This window comes from Malus domestica, chromosome 05 (genome assembly GCF_042453785.1).
Source record: "Malus domestica chromosome 05, GDT2T_hap1".
NCBI classification, from domain to species: domain Eukaryota; kingdom Viridiplantae; phylum Streptophyta; class Magnoliopsida; order Rosales; family Rosaceae; genus Malus; species Malus domestica.
The window spans coordinates 17316761-17330760 of record NC_091665.1 but is presented as its reverse complement, the minus strand read 5'-3'; the positions used below and the strand labels follow the sequence as shown (position 1 = coordinate 17330760).

The window sequence follows — 14000 nt, the reverse complement described above, 5'->3', positions numbered from 1 at the left end:
GACATGAACCCTAGAAGGGTGTATTTATACCAGCCAAAGAGAAGACCTTTTAGGATAGTTGAATCGTATTAAACTGAAAGAATCCCATAGGATATCTAGGAAGTAGATATTGCATCATCTTAAAAGTATGATTACTTGTGGCACAAGCTAATCCTTAGATTGTAAGGACTCCAAGATTATAGGAACATGTTGATTCTTTGCTAGATTAGGTTTCTGTATCTTTCATAACAAGATCAACACAACAAATAAGGATAATATGATTCAATGTTCAATTCAGCAGTAGATTTGGTGCAAAACCTATGCAACAACCAGGGTATGCCCCTTTGAATCCATATAGACAACCACTAGCCCTTTTGACAACTCATCCTTATGCCAACTCTTCGTTAAAAGTAAGCTTGACTGTTGAAATGTGTACAGAGAGGATAACAAGGTTGACGACGACTGGCTATTGATGATGGTTGTGTTTGGATCGGGTTGCTACCATGAGTGGTTGCCGATCGGTTGAGTTTTGTTAGACAGGTGGGTTTACTGTGATTTATACTTTTAGTTTTAAAACTGTAGCTTTTTTTAAGGTAAAGTAAAAATTGCATGTGACCAAATTTTAAAGTTGGGTGTAAAGAGAGTATTAGTTGGTTCAAATAAAATTTTCCATTTCAAATACACAGATAGCATCAAATATTTGTCCTTCAATGGTACTTAATCTTTTTGATTCGATTTTATACCAAAAACTAGTTTACTGTCATTCATTATAACTTCCATTTGTACCAAATTAAAAATACTCCGAAAGCATCAAACCCGTAATTGTACCACAGGTTTTGTGGGCAACAAGCTTTAGATTTTGGCCCTTAAAGCTCATGATTTCTAGATAAAACCCATCTATCTTTAAACGTTTAATAAAAGCTCAAATTTAAAATTTGCAGCCACATCAGAATACTGTTGACTTACCAATACAATTTATTTACATGCCATGTAGTTTCCCTAATCCCTAAATTTATGCCAAATTAAAAGAAAAATAAAAACTGAAATTATATATACAAATTGTTGTATTGCATTAATTGCATCCATTTCATACAAAAAAATTCACAATTTGTTCCAATTATTAAAATAAAATTATATTAAGTCCCTATTATATATTTTGAATCAAATAACATCTCTCTAACTTGTAAGTAAATTATTTTTCCATGTACTTTTACATATATTAGGCACGTTTTAGTGCTGTATAAATATGAGTGTAACATAATATTTTCAATATGAATACATTTCTTCTTGTTATAGGCAAACTATTCTCCATGTATTAGTATTATATTACACCCATGGTATAATTTTTGTAGGTAAATTATTGGAAATTAATTTGTAGGCAGGTAATAACATTTTGCATCATTGGAAATGAACATTTCATTTAGTAGGTAGGTAGATTAATTTGTTCAAATTATATAAAAAATATATTATACTACTAGATTATATTATTTGAATCAAATAACATTTTTGTACATGGTAGCTAGGTAAATTATTTTTCATGTATTATTACATATATCAGGCACCTTTTTTTATTACACACACACACACACACACACAATATATATATATATATATATATATATATATATATGTATGTATATGTGTGTATATGATTGTTTTAGGAAAAAAGATAGCATAAAAAGTATGATACAATTCCTAAGTTTATGCAATATTTTGTTGTTGGGATACAATATTTTGAATCATTGGAATTGAACAATATTTCAAAAAGTAGGTAGGCAAATTAATTTGTTCCAATTATATAAAAAACATATACATATTATATAAAATTTGAATAAAATAACATTTTCGTACATTGTAGGTAAATTATTTTTATGTATAATTACATATCAAGTATGACAACCAGTCCCTAATTTTATGATTTTATAAATTCTAAAAGAATGAATTGACAAAAATGCCCATAGGGGCGAGATTGTAGACTTTCGTTCACTATCATTTCGTGATGTAGACTATTATTTCACCGTATTCTCGAAGTACTCAACGGTACGAACACGTAGGCGCAAGCAAAATTGAATTCAGAGTTACAATTAAAATATTACAAAACACCGAACATGTCTAGAGATATTTTGTGTTGTTTTGTGAGCCACGTGGGGCACACACCCCACTCATTCCTTGTCCCATATCCCCTCCTTCCAGAAACCTTAGTTTCTCTCTCTTTTTACTCACCCACTCTCTTGTTGCCACCTCACCTCACTACTCAAAGATAAGGAGCTGAGGAATAAGATAGTGCATTTGGTAAAAGTTTTGTGGAGAAATCATTTTGTGCAAGAAGCTACTTGGGAGACAGAGGACCGAATGAGAGAGATGTATCCACGCTTATTTTATGATTTTAAGTGGATTTGATGATTGTGTAAATTTAGAGGAAGAAATTAAGGTGGGTAGATTCTCACAACCCGTCCCGAAATATTATATTTTTAGGCGTGAAATGTCAAATATGCCCTTGAGCGTTTGTGGTGTTGTGTGGTTTAAATTTTGGATTTGGACCAATTCGTTAAGTCCCTAACATTTTGGGACCAATTAGAACTAAAGGTCTTAAATTTTTGTGCTGGTTGGTGACCCAACTAGGACCACACACACACACCACATGTGCATACCACATACTCAGACCTCTCTCTCTCCTTCCTTTTAAATTTTCTGCAATTTCCGTACAGTGTACGGACAAACCTTGGATCAAGCATTTCATGCATGGATGGAAGGTTTGAAGGGTCGCTTTGAACTCCTAGCAAGCCCAAGAATCCAACCATACCATTGGTTGAACTCAAAACCTTCAAAACCCGACAAACCATAACCTCCGATTCGAGGTACTGTTCATGCACATGTAAATGTGGAGTTTTTTGAAGATTCTAAGGTTATAGGAAGCTTTAGATCGTCTTCACGAAGCTCGGAGAAGAAAAATGAAGTGATTTGGACGTCAGGAAGTTGAATTTCGACGAGTTGCATTAGCCGGATTATCGAGGGAGTTTCTGGCGAGTTCTGTTGGTTTTAGGACTTTTGAAAGGTAAGGTTTTGTTCTACTTGTCTTAAGCTTCATTTTGGTATAAAATTTGTGAAATTTGGTTGAAAAATGAAGAAGATATTAAGGTTTTCGAATTTCCAGTTTCTGGCGATGGGCGACAGCGACCGACGATTTGCCAGAGAAGAAAGGAGAATATTTCGTCGATATTCACGGAATATTCCTAACGGCAGCTAATAGCGTTAGTTTAGTTTTAACGGAATATTCCAATTTTTAGCGGAATATTCCCTAACGGCGATTAAAGATTCCGTCAGGGTTGACCCATCGCGTGGGCGCACGTCTGGTCGTGCCTTGGTCGGCAAGTAAGATGTCGGAAATTTTTTCTTAAAATATGGGGATGTTCCTGAGGTTGACTAGATCATGGTGGTATATTCAAATACCCCATTTGAGCTTTGTATGAGAAGTTATTACCTAATTTTGGTTATGTGCTTTAAATAACATTTATTTAGTTATTTCGCATATAGGTGAGACCTATCCTGAGGACGAGCGCCATCAATCGAGGCTCAGGGGCTACGACCCTTCGACATACCAATGAGTGGGCTTTTGGTTTTCCGTATATACCTATATACTCGAGATTTTTCCCAGAAAATGAATTTAAATGAATATATGTTTTGGAAATGCCATGCAAGTATCTATCTATTTTAATTATGCATTAGTAGTTGCATACATTCATGATTGGTGTTGCGAATGCACAAGTAAGTGCCAGGTAAGTTCATAAATCAAAGGTATGAGATTGTTTTGGTTATGTGAGATATGTTGTAATGTATTAAGAGCTCATAAACCTGCACCCCGGTGTTAGTGCTCCCACCTAGAGTTAGGGCACAGTCTTTCACGTGATGTTCACCTCCCGCACCGTATGCTCACCTTGGATCCAAGTTAGGTGCACATGCTTGTCGTACATACCACTTTAGGTGGTTTCGACTCGTAGGTGACCCACGATCATTCACACAGCCTTCATGTGATCGTAACACTAGAGCATATTTACTTTACACCTAGTCTTGTCATGCAAACCACTATAGGTGGTTCTGACTCGTGTGCAAGATTTGATTTGATTTGATATGATTGAGATTGGTTATGAGCTATATACTTAGCAGTGCAGTTTGAGTTAGAGAGATTTGACTAATGCGATATTTGATATTTATATATTTTGCCTGGTTTACCTATAGCATTGCATTGAGATACTTTGGCATGGCATACTTATGAATATTGTTTTCTGAGCATGGTTTTGGGATATGTATATATTCTATTTTTCTAGGAAAATTATATAGGTTTTACGGCGAGGGGTTAGAACTTTTGAGAAATGAAATGATTTTGAAAAGCTTTGTTTTTGCCCACTCACACTTTCTGTTTTGCGCCCCTCCAGGTTTTAAGTAGAGGTGCTTGGTGGATCACGAGGATTCTGACGGGGGTTCTGACAGAACATCACCATGTAGGATCACCCTCGGGTATTGTATAATTTGTACTTGTCCTGCTTGACTGCATCTAGGATGTTATGCTCTGGTTATGTATTTCACACTTAATCTCGCACTTGCACCTTATCTTATCTAGTACTCTAGTTGATTTGGTTTTTGTTTATTCGTAATTCCTTATATCTCTATTTGCTTCTGCACTGTGCACTTGGCTACGTCACCCTCACGTAACGGCCAGCATGCCTTGATCTAGGTCGGGGTGTGTCAATAGTGTTATCTTTCGAATACCCTATCATTATAGGGACCATTAATCCGTTTTGGCTTTGATGGTAATATGATGGTAATATGCAATGAATTTTTAACATTAATATCTTCTTTTTTTTTTTGGCAAAATCATTTACTTTCTCCTTACCATCTGCATTAGGAATCTTTCAGGCATTTGAAATTTGTAAAATGGGTAAAACAATATGTAATTAATGAATTCGCTTATATGGATTTTAGTCAATGAATTTATTTAAGTAAAGAAATTATGTTAGGTTTTATATGAAAAAAAATTGAAATTGAGAGTTCAGACTCATACTTTCCTAAGTATAAACTATGCAAGATTGTCAACTACGAAAACAATACAAATTATGTATGGTTATCTCTGATGAAACAAATTAATGGAACTGAAACAGATGCTTTTGGCTTAATTACTTCTAATGATTAACAAAAAAAACCGTAAAAAATTAATCTGTATACGTCGTAATCATGCTCTAAATGTTCTTGAAGACTGAAGAATGAAGTACTAACTATTATATAATATATAATTACTTATAACGCATATATCATATATGGATGGCTGAGACAGCTTGGCAGAGTAACCTAATTCTGCAAATTCTGCAATTTCTACTGGTTAAATATGATTACGCTTCCACACTTTTTTCCTCAACTTTATCATCATCACCATTATCAAGATGGAAGAAGAAGCTACCATCCATCCAGATGCGTTCTTTTTTGCTGCATGCAACTGTAGCTTTTTACGTGTTGCGTGAGTAAGACATCTTAGCTGCCTCTTGTCTTTCAGTTGCAGAGTTTTGATCCCTATAAATTCCAAAAGCACTACACGACAATCTCTTTCTGGTTTCAAAGCAACAAAACTCTGTTTTCCTTCTTTCCTTTCAAAAAAAATAAAAATAAAAATAGAAACAGGTGTTTTTTTTCTTTGTTAGTCGTTGTCACTGAAATCACTGATATGCTGACCATGAGAAATTCTTCATATTTTGGTTCCTAGGGTTCTTCAGTTGTGTATCTTACATATGTGTAGAGGCGGGTTTCTAAACTTTTATATAATACCAGGGTTTAGGGTTTTTTAACGTGCACATATTAATGTTGCTCATTATTACAGTTTAATAGCATTCTTTTTAATGGTATTCTTTTTATTTGAAACCGAGATGTTTTAAGTTTAAATTTCTTGAATATTGTGTTGGATACCAAATTATTTATTTACTCTAAAATATAATTATATAATTACACCTACAATAAAACCTCAGATCTGTAGTAAGAATCTATATAGAAATATAATTCTTATAGTCATAAAAATTTTCGGTCTAACTTGGACTAGTTTTGTATAAGAATAAACTTTGCATTGTAATAAGCTATCTTTCTATGTCTGTTATTGAAGAATCTCACCTCCATGTAATAATAATTGTCAATTAATAAATACAAAAATATGCAATGTCACAAATAAAAGTTTATGATGAACCAAAATATTTCTCTTAATTATCTGGGATAATGTGTTAATTTTAGAGTTGATACCACGCTGCAGATACGTAATACATTGTCAACATAGACATCTTCTTGGTGCAGCCATAATGTTTACAACTTCTCAAGCATATGTTTACAGAGAAACATTAAAGAGCACTACATACATACAAGCACCAGATTTTAAGATTCAATGCCTTTCTTTTTCCAATATTATATCTTGAAAACTGACACGCTCCACTAGTAGTTCTTTGTATCCATCTAATTTTCATTAAGGACAAGTCAAAAAATAATTTTCTTTTTAACTACACCTCTATTAAGTAATAACCCTCTTAAAGTTATAAAATTGATTTAATCCAACATTATGGCAATATGGAGGTTTTACTGTATATCTAAAACCAAAATCAAGAGGAAAAACACATGTTGGACCATGACCAGGTTGGCTTGTTTAAATTCGCCTAGATTTAGTTACGTTGTTGGGTTAGATTTATATATAATAAAGCTTCCTAAAACCCCTTATTATAACAGTCTCTGGACAAATTATTTACAGAAACTAATACTCTTACAATATTATTAATAATAAGTCGAACGCAATCATTACATACTTTTGTAACGTTCACATCTTTTCCAATTGATTATAGAGATAATCGGGTGAACAAAATAGAGACGCATTAAACAAAGTGCATTTCTATGTGCGTACCTTGAGCACCGACCTATAAATTCGGTAAAGTATCCGCTTTCTGACAAAGGAAAACAGAAAATTTGATGGAAGTAGTACAATGGTTGAGTTGCTTAATTTCAAAAATCACAATTTCGTTTAGACATATACAGTATTCAACTTAATCACTACTTCATTAGCTCATAACTAAGTGGTGGTTTCATATATGCTAATCCAAAGAGTACAAGTGATCACTAGTAGTATCTTTTGGAGGCTACGATATCAAAAAGACACGTAGTTTTGAGTATCAGACAGTGCCAGATATACTGTCTTGTTTTCTGTCAATAATAAAATAAAACGTAGTTATCCTTAACGGTACTTACATATAACGCACTTATGGTATATTGAAAGCGTTATTCTCATTCTTTCTTTTAAGGTATGTAAAATGATTTTAAAAACGTTATGTCCAGTACAGAACTACTATAACGGCGAATTCTTTTAAAGTAGTACGAGCAAAATCGTATCCCTAATTCAGAGACCCTATACCAATACCAATTACTAAGGATTGTTAATACATAGTTCCTATACCAATACCTACTCAGATTTGTTGAAAAATCCTAAAAGCAAAATGAGAAAATGGGTTTAATTTGAGGGCCGAGGGTAATTTGGTTTTGGGTATCAGGTGGTATTAGGGCAGATGGGGTCGGTGGGTGCCCTTGTGGGGCCCTTGAATACGCATAGCCTAGGCTATCCGTTTTTGTTTTGATGCATAGTAACGGCATGGCAAAATGATTGTATTTTGGATTCATACTTTGCCAACCAAAAACATATCTCTTTTACACACCCACACCCCCCTATTGCTTTGCCACCTTTTTAAACGCTTCCTCGCCCCATCTCCATCTTTCATAATTCATACCCCCTCCTAATCTCTCTCTCTCTCTCTCTCTCTCTCTCTAGCTATAATGGCTGAAGGGGAAGCAGGAGGGTTCACTGAGGGTCTGTTGTGGGAAAACCAGTCATGGGCTAATTTGTATTTTAATTCTGACAACTCAGGTGGTGGTGGTGATGAAGAGAAAAATTTGGGGAAGGAGCAAGAGACAGCTGTGATGGAAATTAGTGCAGAAGGTCATAATCAGGAAAAGACAGTGCCGCCGCCACCTGCAGCGGGAAAGAAGCGGAAAGGAGGAGGAGGAGGTGTGGGCAAGAATGTGAAGGCGAAGGGGAAGGGGAGTACTAGAACTGGTGATAAAGGAAAAGGTGTTTCAGGGGGTAATGAGTCAGATGACCATGAGATGCATATATTGACAGAGAGAGAAAGGAGGAAGAAGATGAGGAACATGTTTGCTAACCTTCATACTTTGCTTCCTCAGCTTCCAGCTAAGGTAATACAATTAACCATTTAAAGTTGATTAAGGGTTACTACTGAGCCTTGTTCATTTGCATGTCTCTCGCCCCTCTCTCTCTCTCTCTCTGTGTCTCTCTCTCTCTCTTAAAAAGAGACTAGCCTTTCTACTTGCGTTTCTCTTTAGGTGAATCAAAGCTTTGGTTCGCCTTTTTGCAAATAATGGGCAGTTAATGAGAAAAGCTTTCCTTCTTTTTTTATTCCCTTCTGTGTTTCTCCCTTTCTCTCCTTCTTCCATAGCTTTTGAGGAGAATTGTACATGTTTTAATTACTGATTTTGTTGAAACGGATATAACTTTTATGTCAAAACAAAAAAAAAAGGGGTTTCTCTAGAAAGGTAAGGGTTTGTCAGCCATGACATATATCAAATTAACATCTAACCAAAGATGGAGTCGGTAAATATATACAACCCATCTAGCTGAATTCTGAAACATGCAATTCAAATTAAATGTTTGGGCACACACTAATTAATCTCAGACAGTGTGAGTTCTTATATACACCAATTCGCTAATTTCATATGATTACTTTAGGGCATCTAATTTTTTAAGATTTGGAAAAGTATAGATCTGAAGAGCAAGAACAACTATAGATCTACTTTCTTCTTTTTGTTTTTATAAGACAACTAATAGTATCTGATTACATATATATTATTACAGGCTGACAAATCCACCATCGTAGATGAGGCAGTGAGCTACGTCAAAACCCTACAGCAGACTCTCCAAAAGCTACAAAAACAAAAGCTGGAAAGGCTCCAAGGTGTCACAACCATCAACCTGGACCTAGACCCATCAATTAACACACAAGATGTCGCATTCAGTTCGAGAGAGGCATTCCTTGCTAATCATGGGTCCAGTAACTTGGCCACTGCTAGTACTACCCCAACAAGCAACCCATCCAATTCATTCTCAGCCTCGCATTTTGCTTCTATAAGCTTTCAAACTTGGACTTCACCCAATGTCGTAGCCAACATCTGCGGCGAAGAAGCACATATTAGTGTGTGCACTCCAAAGAAGCCCAGTCTCTTTACCGCTATATGCTTCCTTTTGGAGAAATATAACATTGGTGTGATATCAGCTCATATTACCTCGGACTCCAATCGTAGCATGTACATGATTCATACTCACGTAAGTATAAGATTTTTGTTAAATTCTATATCATTATGATTGTGCTACTCTATAATGCTAGTTAATATATAAGCAAAATGTCTACATTTGCAGAAATTTAATTAAAGTGCTATTGAAAATTTTTGCATGACTTTGTTCCAGCCAAAAATGTCTGAACCCATTGTGTACACCGTTTGAGTCGCCTCTCGCATCACGTGAGAAGCAAATGTACTCTATAGGAGATCAGTGGCGGAACTAGGTTCTTAGCTTGGGACGGAGTGAGATTGGATGAAGATGGGCTAGGATGATAGTTGTGTTGGATTAGGATTCCATTAAAAAAAGTAATAATTATAAAAGAGGAAATTACATAAAATGGGATGAGATCCGGCTTTGTACAAAAACCAGCTGGTTACGCCTATGAGCGGAGTACGCAAGTTTTCCTCAGGGCTAGACCTCTTGCGAATTATGTACCTACAAACCATAGTTCCATTGGTAGAGCATATGCCCACACACTTACAACGAGTTAGACTCTTACCCTCCTCACTATTTAGCCTTTAAGCCTCCTTATTAATTTGTAACAAATCAAGAAAATACTAAATTTTATTAGTTAACACGAAAGAAAGACGTACATATTGTTGAACTATAAGCCATGAGCTGATTAGTATTTGAGAATAATCCTGTCTTTAATTGTGTATCCACTTGTGCTTAGAAATTGCCAAGTGTAAGATCAAAATATGTAAGGCCATGAGTGCCATGTGTGATGATCCTAGCTATTGCTAGATGAGTGGCTGTGATCATTTTAACTAGAAGGAAAGATCCAGCTAAGCTTTGTTAACTGTTTTATTTCTTTTGCACGTTGTGTGTGAAGAAAAAAGAGAGAGATATATACTTTTACAAAGCTCCTCTGCGACTTGCAGAGAGAATAGCAGCCATTTACATTCTTAGTGCATTCCTCCTTCTTCCATTGTCATAAACACTAACACATATACCTATAGAGACACCATACTATATGGTACCTATTAGCATTAACCTTACTAGGTTATAAGTTGGCAGCATTCAGTAGTTCGATCGCAACATGGTGTGAAATTTCAGTACAAGATGCGAACTACATAGAAAAAACAACTAGCTAGAGACACCATGATATTAAAGAGAATTTAGAAGATTGTTGAAGAAAACTTGTTTTGTGTAGTTCTGCTTTAGGTGGAAATATCATTGAATTCATTCCTATCTTATTGCTTGCAATATAGAGTAATATGGTATTGTTCATTACATGACTGCATAGACACAGATATCATTAATTGAATTGAGAAAAACCTTTATTAGGATGGGTGCGTCTCGCATCCGCCCCTCACATAACCTGGTTTTGGATTTACAGAATGTTATGAGTCCCATGCTACTATTGTGACAAGCCGAGTGCTAGTTCTGTCTGTCCATTGAAGTCTCTCCTTTTATTTCCATACATCAATTGTTGAGTTTGCTAAGAACGTTAGATCTGTGAAGCTTTTATCACTGCTTTTAGTTTCATTGCAAACTTATGCCTATATAATAGCGTAGCCCTCCTAGCTATAGAGAGCCTCATTGGACCCTTTATATGATATGAATGCTTACTATATCTCTTTTAATAATTGAATTGAGAAAAACTTAGGTGAGACGGACGAATTGTCCATTTACGGGTCATGTGCTATTCTTGTGGGAAGCCTAGCACACGGCAGCACCTGTTTGCGTCCGCACCACAGAAGTTTTTCTCTGATTGAATTTCATTTCAACATTAAATGTTGCAGTTATACTTAATTACTGTGTCGCTTCGCAGGCAAGGGGAGCTCCAGATCAGTTTTTTGAGGTGTTTCCTGCAGTGGAAATTTTCAGACAAGCAGTAGCAGAGATAATGCTAGTGGTCGAAGGTTGTTGATCAAACCTCGGCTGGAAACTCAAGTCCCCAAAAGTTGCATCTCAAATCGTTGGTAGTTTTAAGTTTTTTCGAAGACTAGTACAGCGTCGTACTTAGCTTGCTATGGCGATGTACATGAAACTTGTCTGTCTTTTTTTTTTTCTGGTCGACTGTCGGTTTTTATTTGCCCTTTTTTTCTGTTCGTATGAATGCATGGTAAGGATCTTTTGAACAAATTATGGGTTTTTAAGTCTTTATTGTCATGAATGATGTTCATTGGGAAATTTTTCTAAACAGATCAAGTTTGGTTGGGGTAGTGAATTATATATTTTGTTCTACCTTGAATAAACTTTAGGGTTAATTTGACTTGCCAGTCAGCCAGACCAGACCAACTAATCGAAGGTCGGAATTGATGATGACATGGAATCTGGCTGTTCAAATTGGGTTGATTAGGGCTCTTAACTAAAGGAAAGGGAAGGAGCTTTTGATCAAAACCGTGGTTCAAGCTGTGCCACTTTGTACCATGCAAACTTTTTTTGTTACCTAAGATGCTATGTGAAGAATTGAATCAAATTGTAGCTCAGTTTTGGTGGGGAGGAGAACAAGGTAAGAGAAAGATTCATTGGTTTAGTTGACGTAAAATGTGTAAATCCAAGAGTGAGCGCAGATTAGGGTTCAAAGATCTTTATGCGTTCAACCTAGCGTTGCTCGCTAAACAAGGATGGAGACTTATACAACAACCCAAGTCACTTGCTTCTCAGTTGTTCAAAGCTCGATACTATCCAAATACTGATTTTTGGTAGGCCCTGGTGAAGACAAATTCCTCATTCTGTTGGAGAAGCATTGCGAAGGCTTGCAAGGTTATTCGTTTAGCAGCATGATGGTGGGTGGGGTATGGCTCATATATAAAGGTTTGGGGCGATAGTTGGTTGCCTAGGAAGAACTTTTTCAAAGTACTTAGACCTATCCCTGCGGGGTTGGATCATATATTCTATCATAGTGAATAACTTAATCGAGGATGATGGTGGTGTTGCCCTGAACATGGAGGTAATCAGTAGCATCTTCTGTGGGGAGAAGTTGCATGAATGCGCTTCCAACTAGGGATAACCTGAGAAAACGGAAAATGATTACGGATGAGTCGTGTTTATTTTATGATGGGGGAGCAGAAACAGTGGAGCATGTACGTAGGGATTGCCCGAGGTCAGCTACTTTTGGTTCTGTAGCCCGCTGCGGATTAGGATTTGGGGCGATAGACATGGGAGAGTGCTGGTATGGTATGCTTTGGCAGGGTCTTTGTCAAGGTTTCGACCTGGTGCTGGTACTTTCCTGGAGCATCTGGAAAAAGCGAAACTCCTTTTTGTCGAGAGGCTCGGCTTTCAACTCCTTGGACATTCATTGCGAAACACAAGCTTGGTTGTAGGAATTCAAAAAATGGCATGATCTGGAAAAGACCAATGTGGAGCCATAAATAATCCTAAAAATCATAGAGCTGACACAGATTATTTCTCAAAAAATACAAGATTGCCTGTATTAAATAAGCAGGGAGCAGTCTCATTCACCACGCTCAGCTAAGGTAGAGCAAGCAGAGATCAATAGCTGCTCAAGGCACCTTCGCCTATAGAAAAAGTCAAAGGTATTTATGACAGAATAATCACTTATTCTTATCATAAATACATTTCTAATAAGAGAAGACCTCTTTCAAGTAAGTTATCCTAATTCTATTTATTTAGGATATTTACCTAATTATTTCAAGATATTTATTTACACAAATATCTTGGAATATTCTCATCTAAAATACCACATAGGGTCGGCCGCCCCTAAACCCTAGACGACCTTTTCTCCTATAAATACTCCATTTATCTTTAAAATTCAGTAAGTTTTACCTGCCCCTAAAGAGCCTTTTTACTTCCCACAAACACTCAAATACATTTTTTTTTTAGAATTCTAACTTTGGCATCGAAGATTCTTTGGCCAAAGCCCCCACCCCTCCCCCCCCCCCCCCCATTTATCGTAGGCGCATGAGGCTTTTGACCTTAATCTTAGGTGTTATTATTTTACAGGTGCATTTTCATCAAAGGAAGAGACGGCAGAAATTTGCATCCACAAATTGGTGCTTTCATTGAGAGCTCTGATCCGAATACTCGAAGAAGACTCTCACTTTTAACTTCCTTCGTTCGTATATCTATGACTATGATAGAAGGAAATTCAGAAACTATAACCAATGGGACCCCTTACGTTGAAGGACATGGACCAACCGATGGAGATTGCAACGTGGCTCCATGCCATCACTCATCGAGGCTTACCATGACAAGGACTGCACTTTTGCCATCACGAGGCACTGTGGCCATGCCAACAACAGTTGCCGCCGCTGTAGTGGCGAACGAGGCAGCCTCCACTTAACGCGAGGAAACCCTAGGGCATGAGGCTTATGGCACATGTAGTCAGCAGGCGCAGACCCAAGCAGCTACTCGCCCTCAACAGCAACCTTTGGCGCCTGCCACCTTCACTTGGACGTGAGCTGCCCAGACTGAGGAGCCCAAACCACGCCAACCGAGGCGGCCTAATGCCCGTGCGCTCAACTTGCTCATGTAGCCCTCCAGAAGGTCCAGTATGGTCCCAGACCAATTCAACCAACCAAATCTAGATTTCGAGGCTGACGGTTAAACTAAGGTATTTTCACCCCACCTTGTTGTAGATCTAACCTATCCTGGCTCGAGCTTTGCACCCAGAGTCCATTACACTTCTATT

At 36.9% G+C, this 14000-nt stretch overlaps 1 protein-coding gene and 1 long non-coding RNA gene across 2 annotated transcripts; both read left to right on the top strand.

The window, feature by feature from the left end:
- Window positions 1–2709: 2709 nt before the first annotated feature.
- LOC139196416 (uncharacterized) lies at window positions 2710–3510 on the top strand. The gene is made up of 2 exons (XR_011581311.1): window positions 2710–3034; window positions 3134–3510. It is a non-coding gene; the product is annotated as an uncharacterized lncRNA (long non-coding RNA).
- A 4311-nt stretch (window positions 3511–7821) lies between these two features.
- On the top strand, window positions 7822–11536 carry LOC114823353 (transcription factor bHLH95-like). The gene is made up of 3 exons (XM_070821760.1): window positions 7822–8241; window positions 8918–9385; window positions 11175–11536. Exons 1-3 carry the CDS (start codon window positions 7822–7824, stop codon window positions 11271–11273), a joined length of 987 nt encoding a protein of 328 aa, XP_070677861.1. The 3' UTR covers window positions 11274–11536.
- The last annotated feature ends 2464 nt before the right edge of the window (window positions 11537–14000 follow it).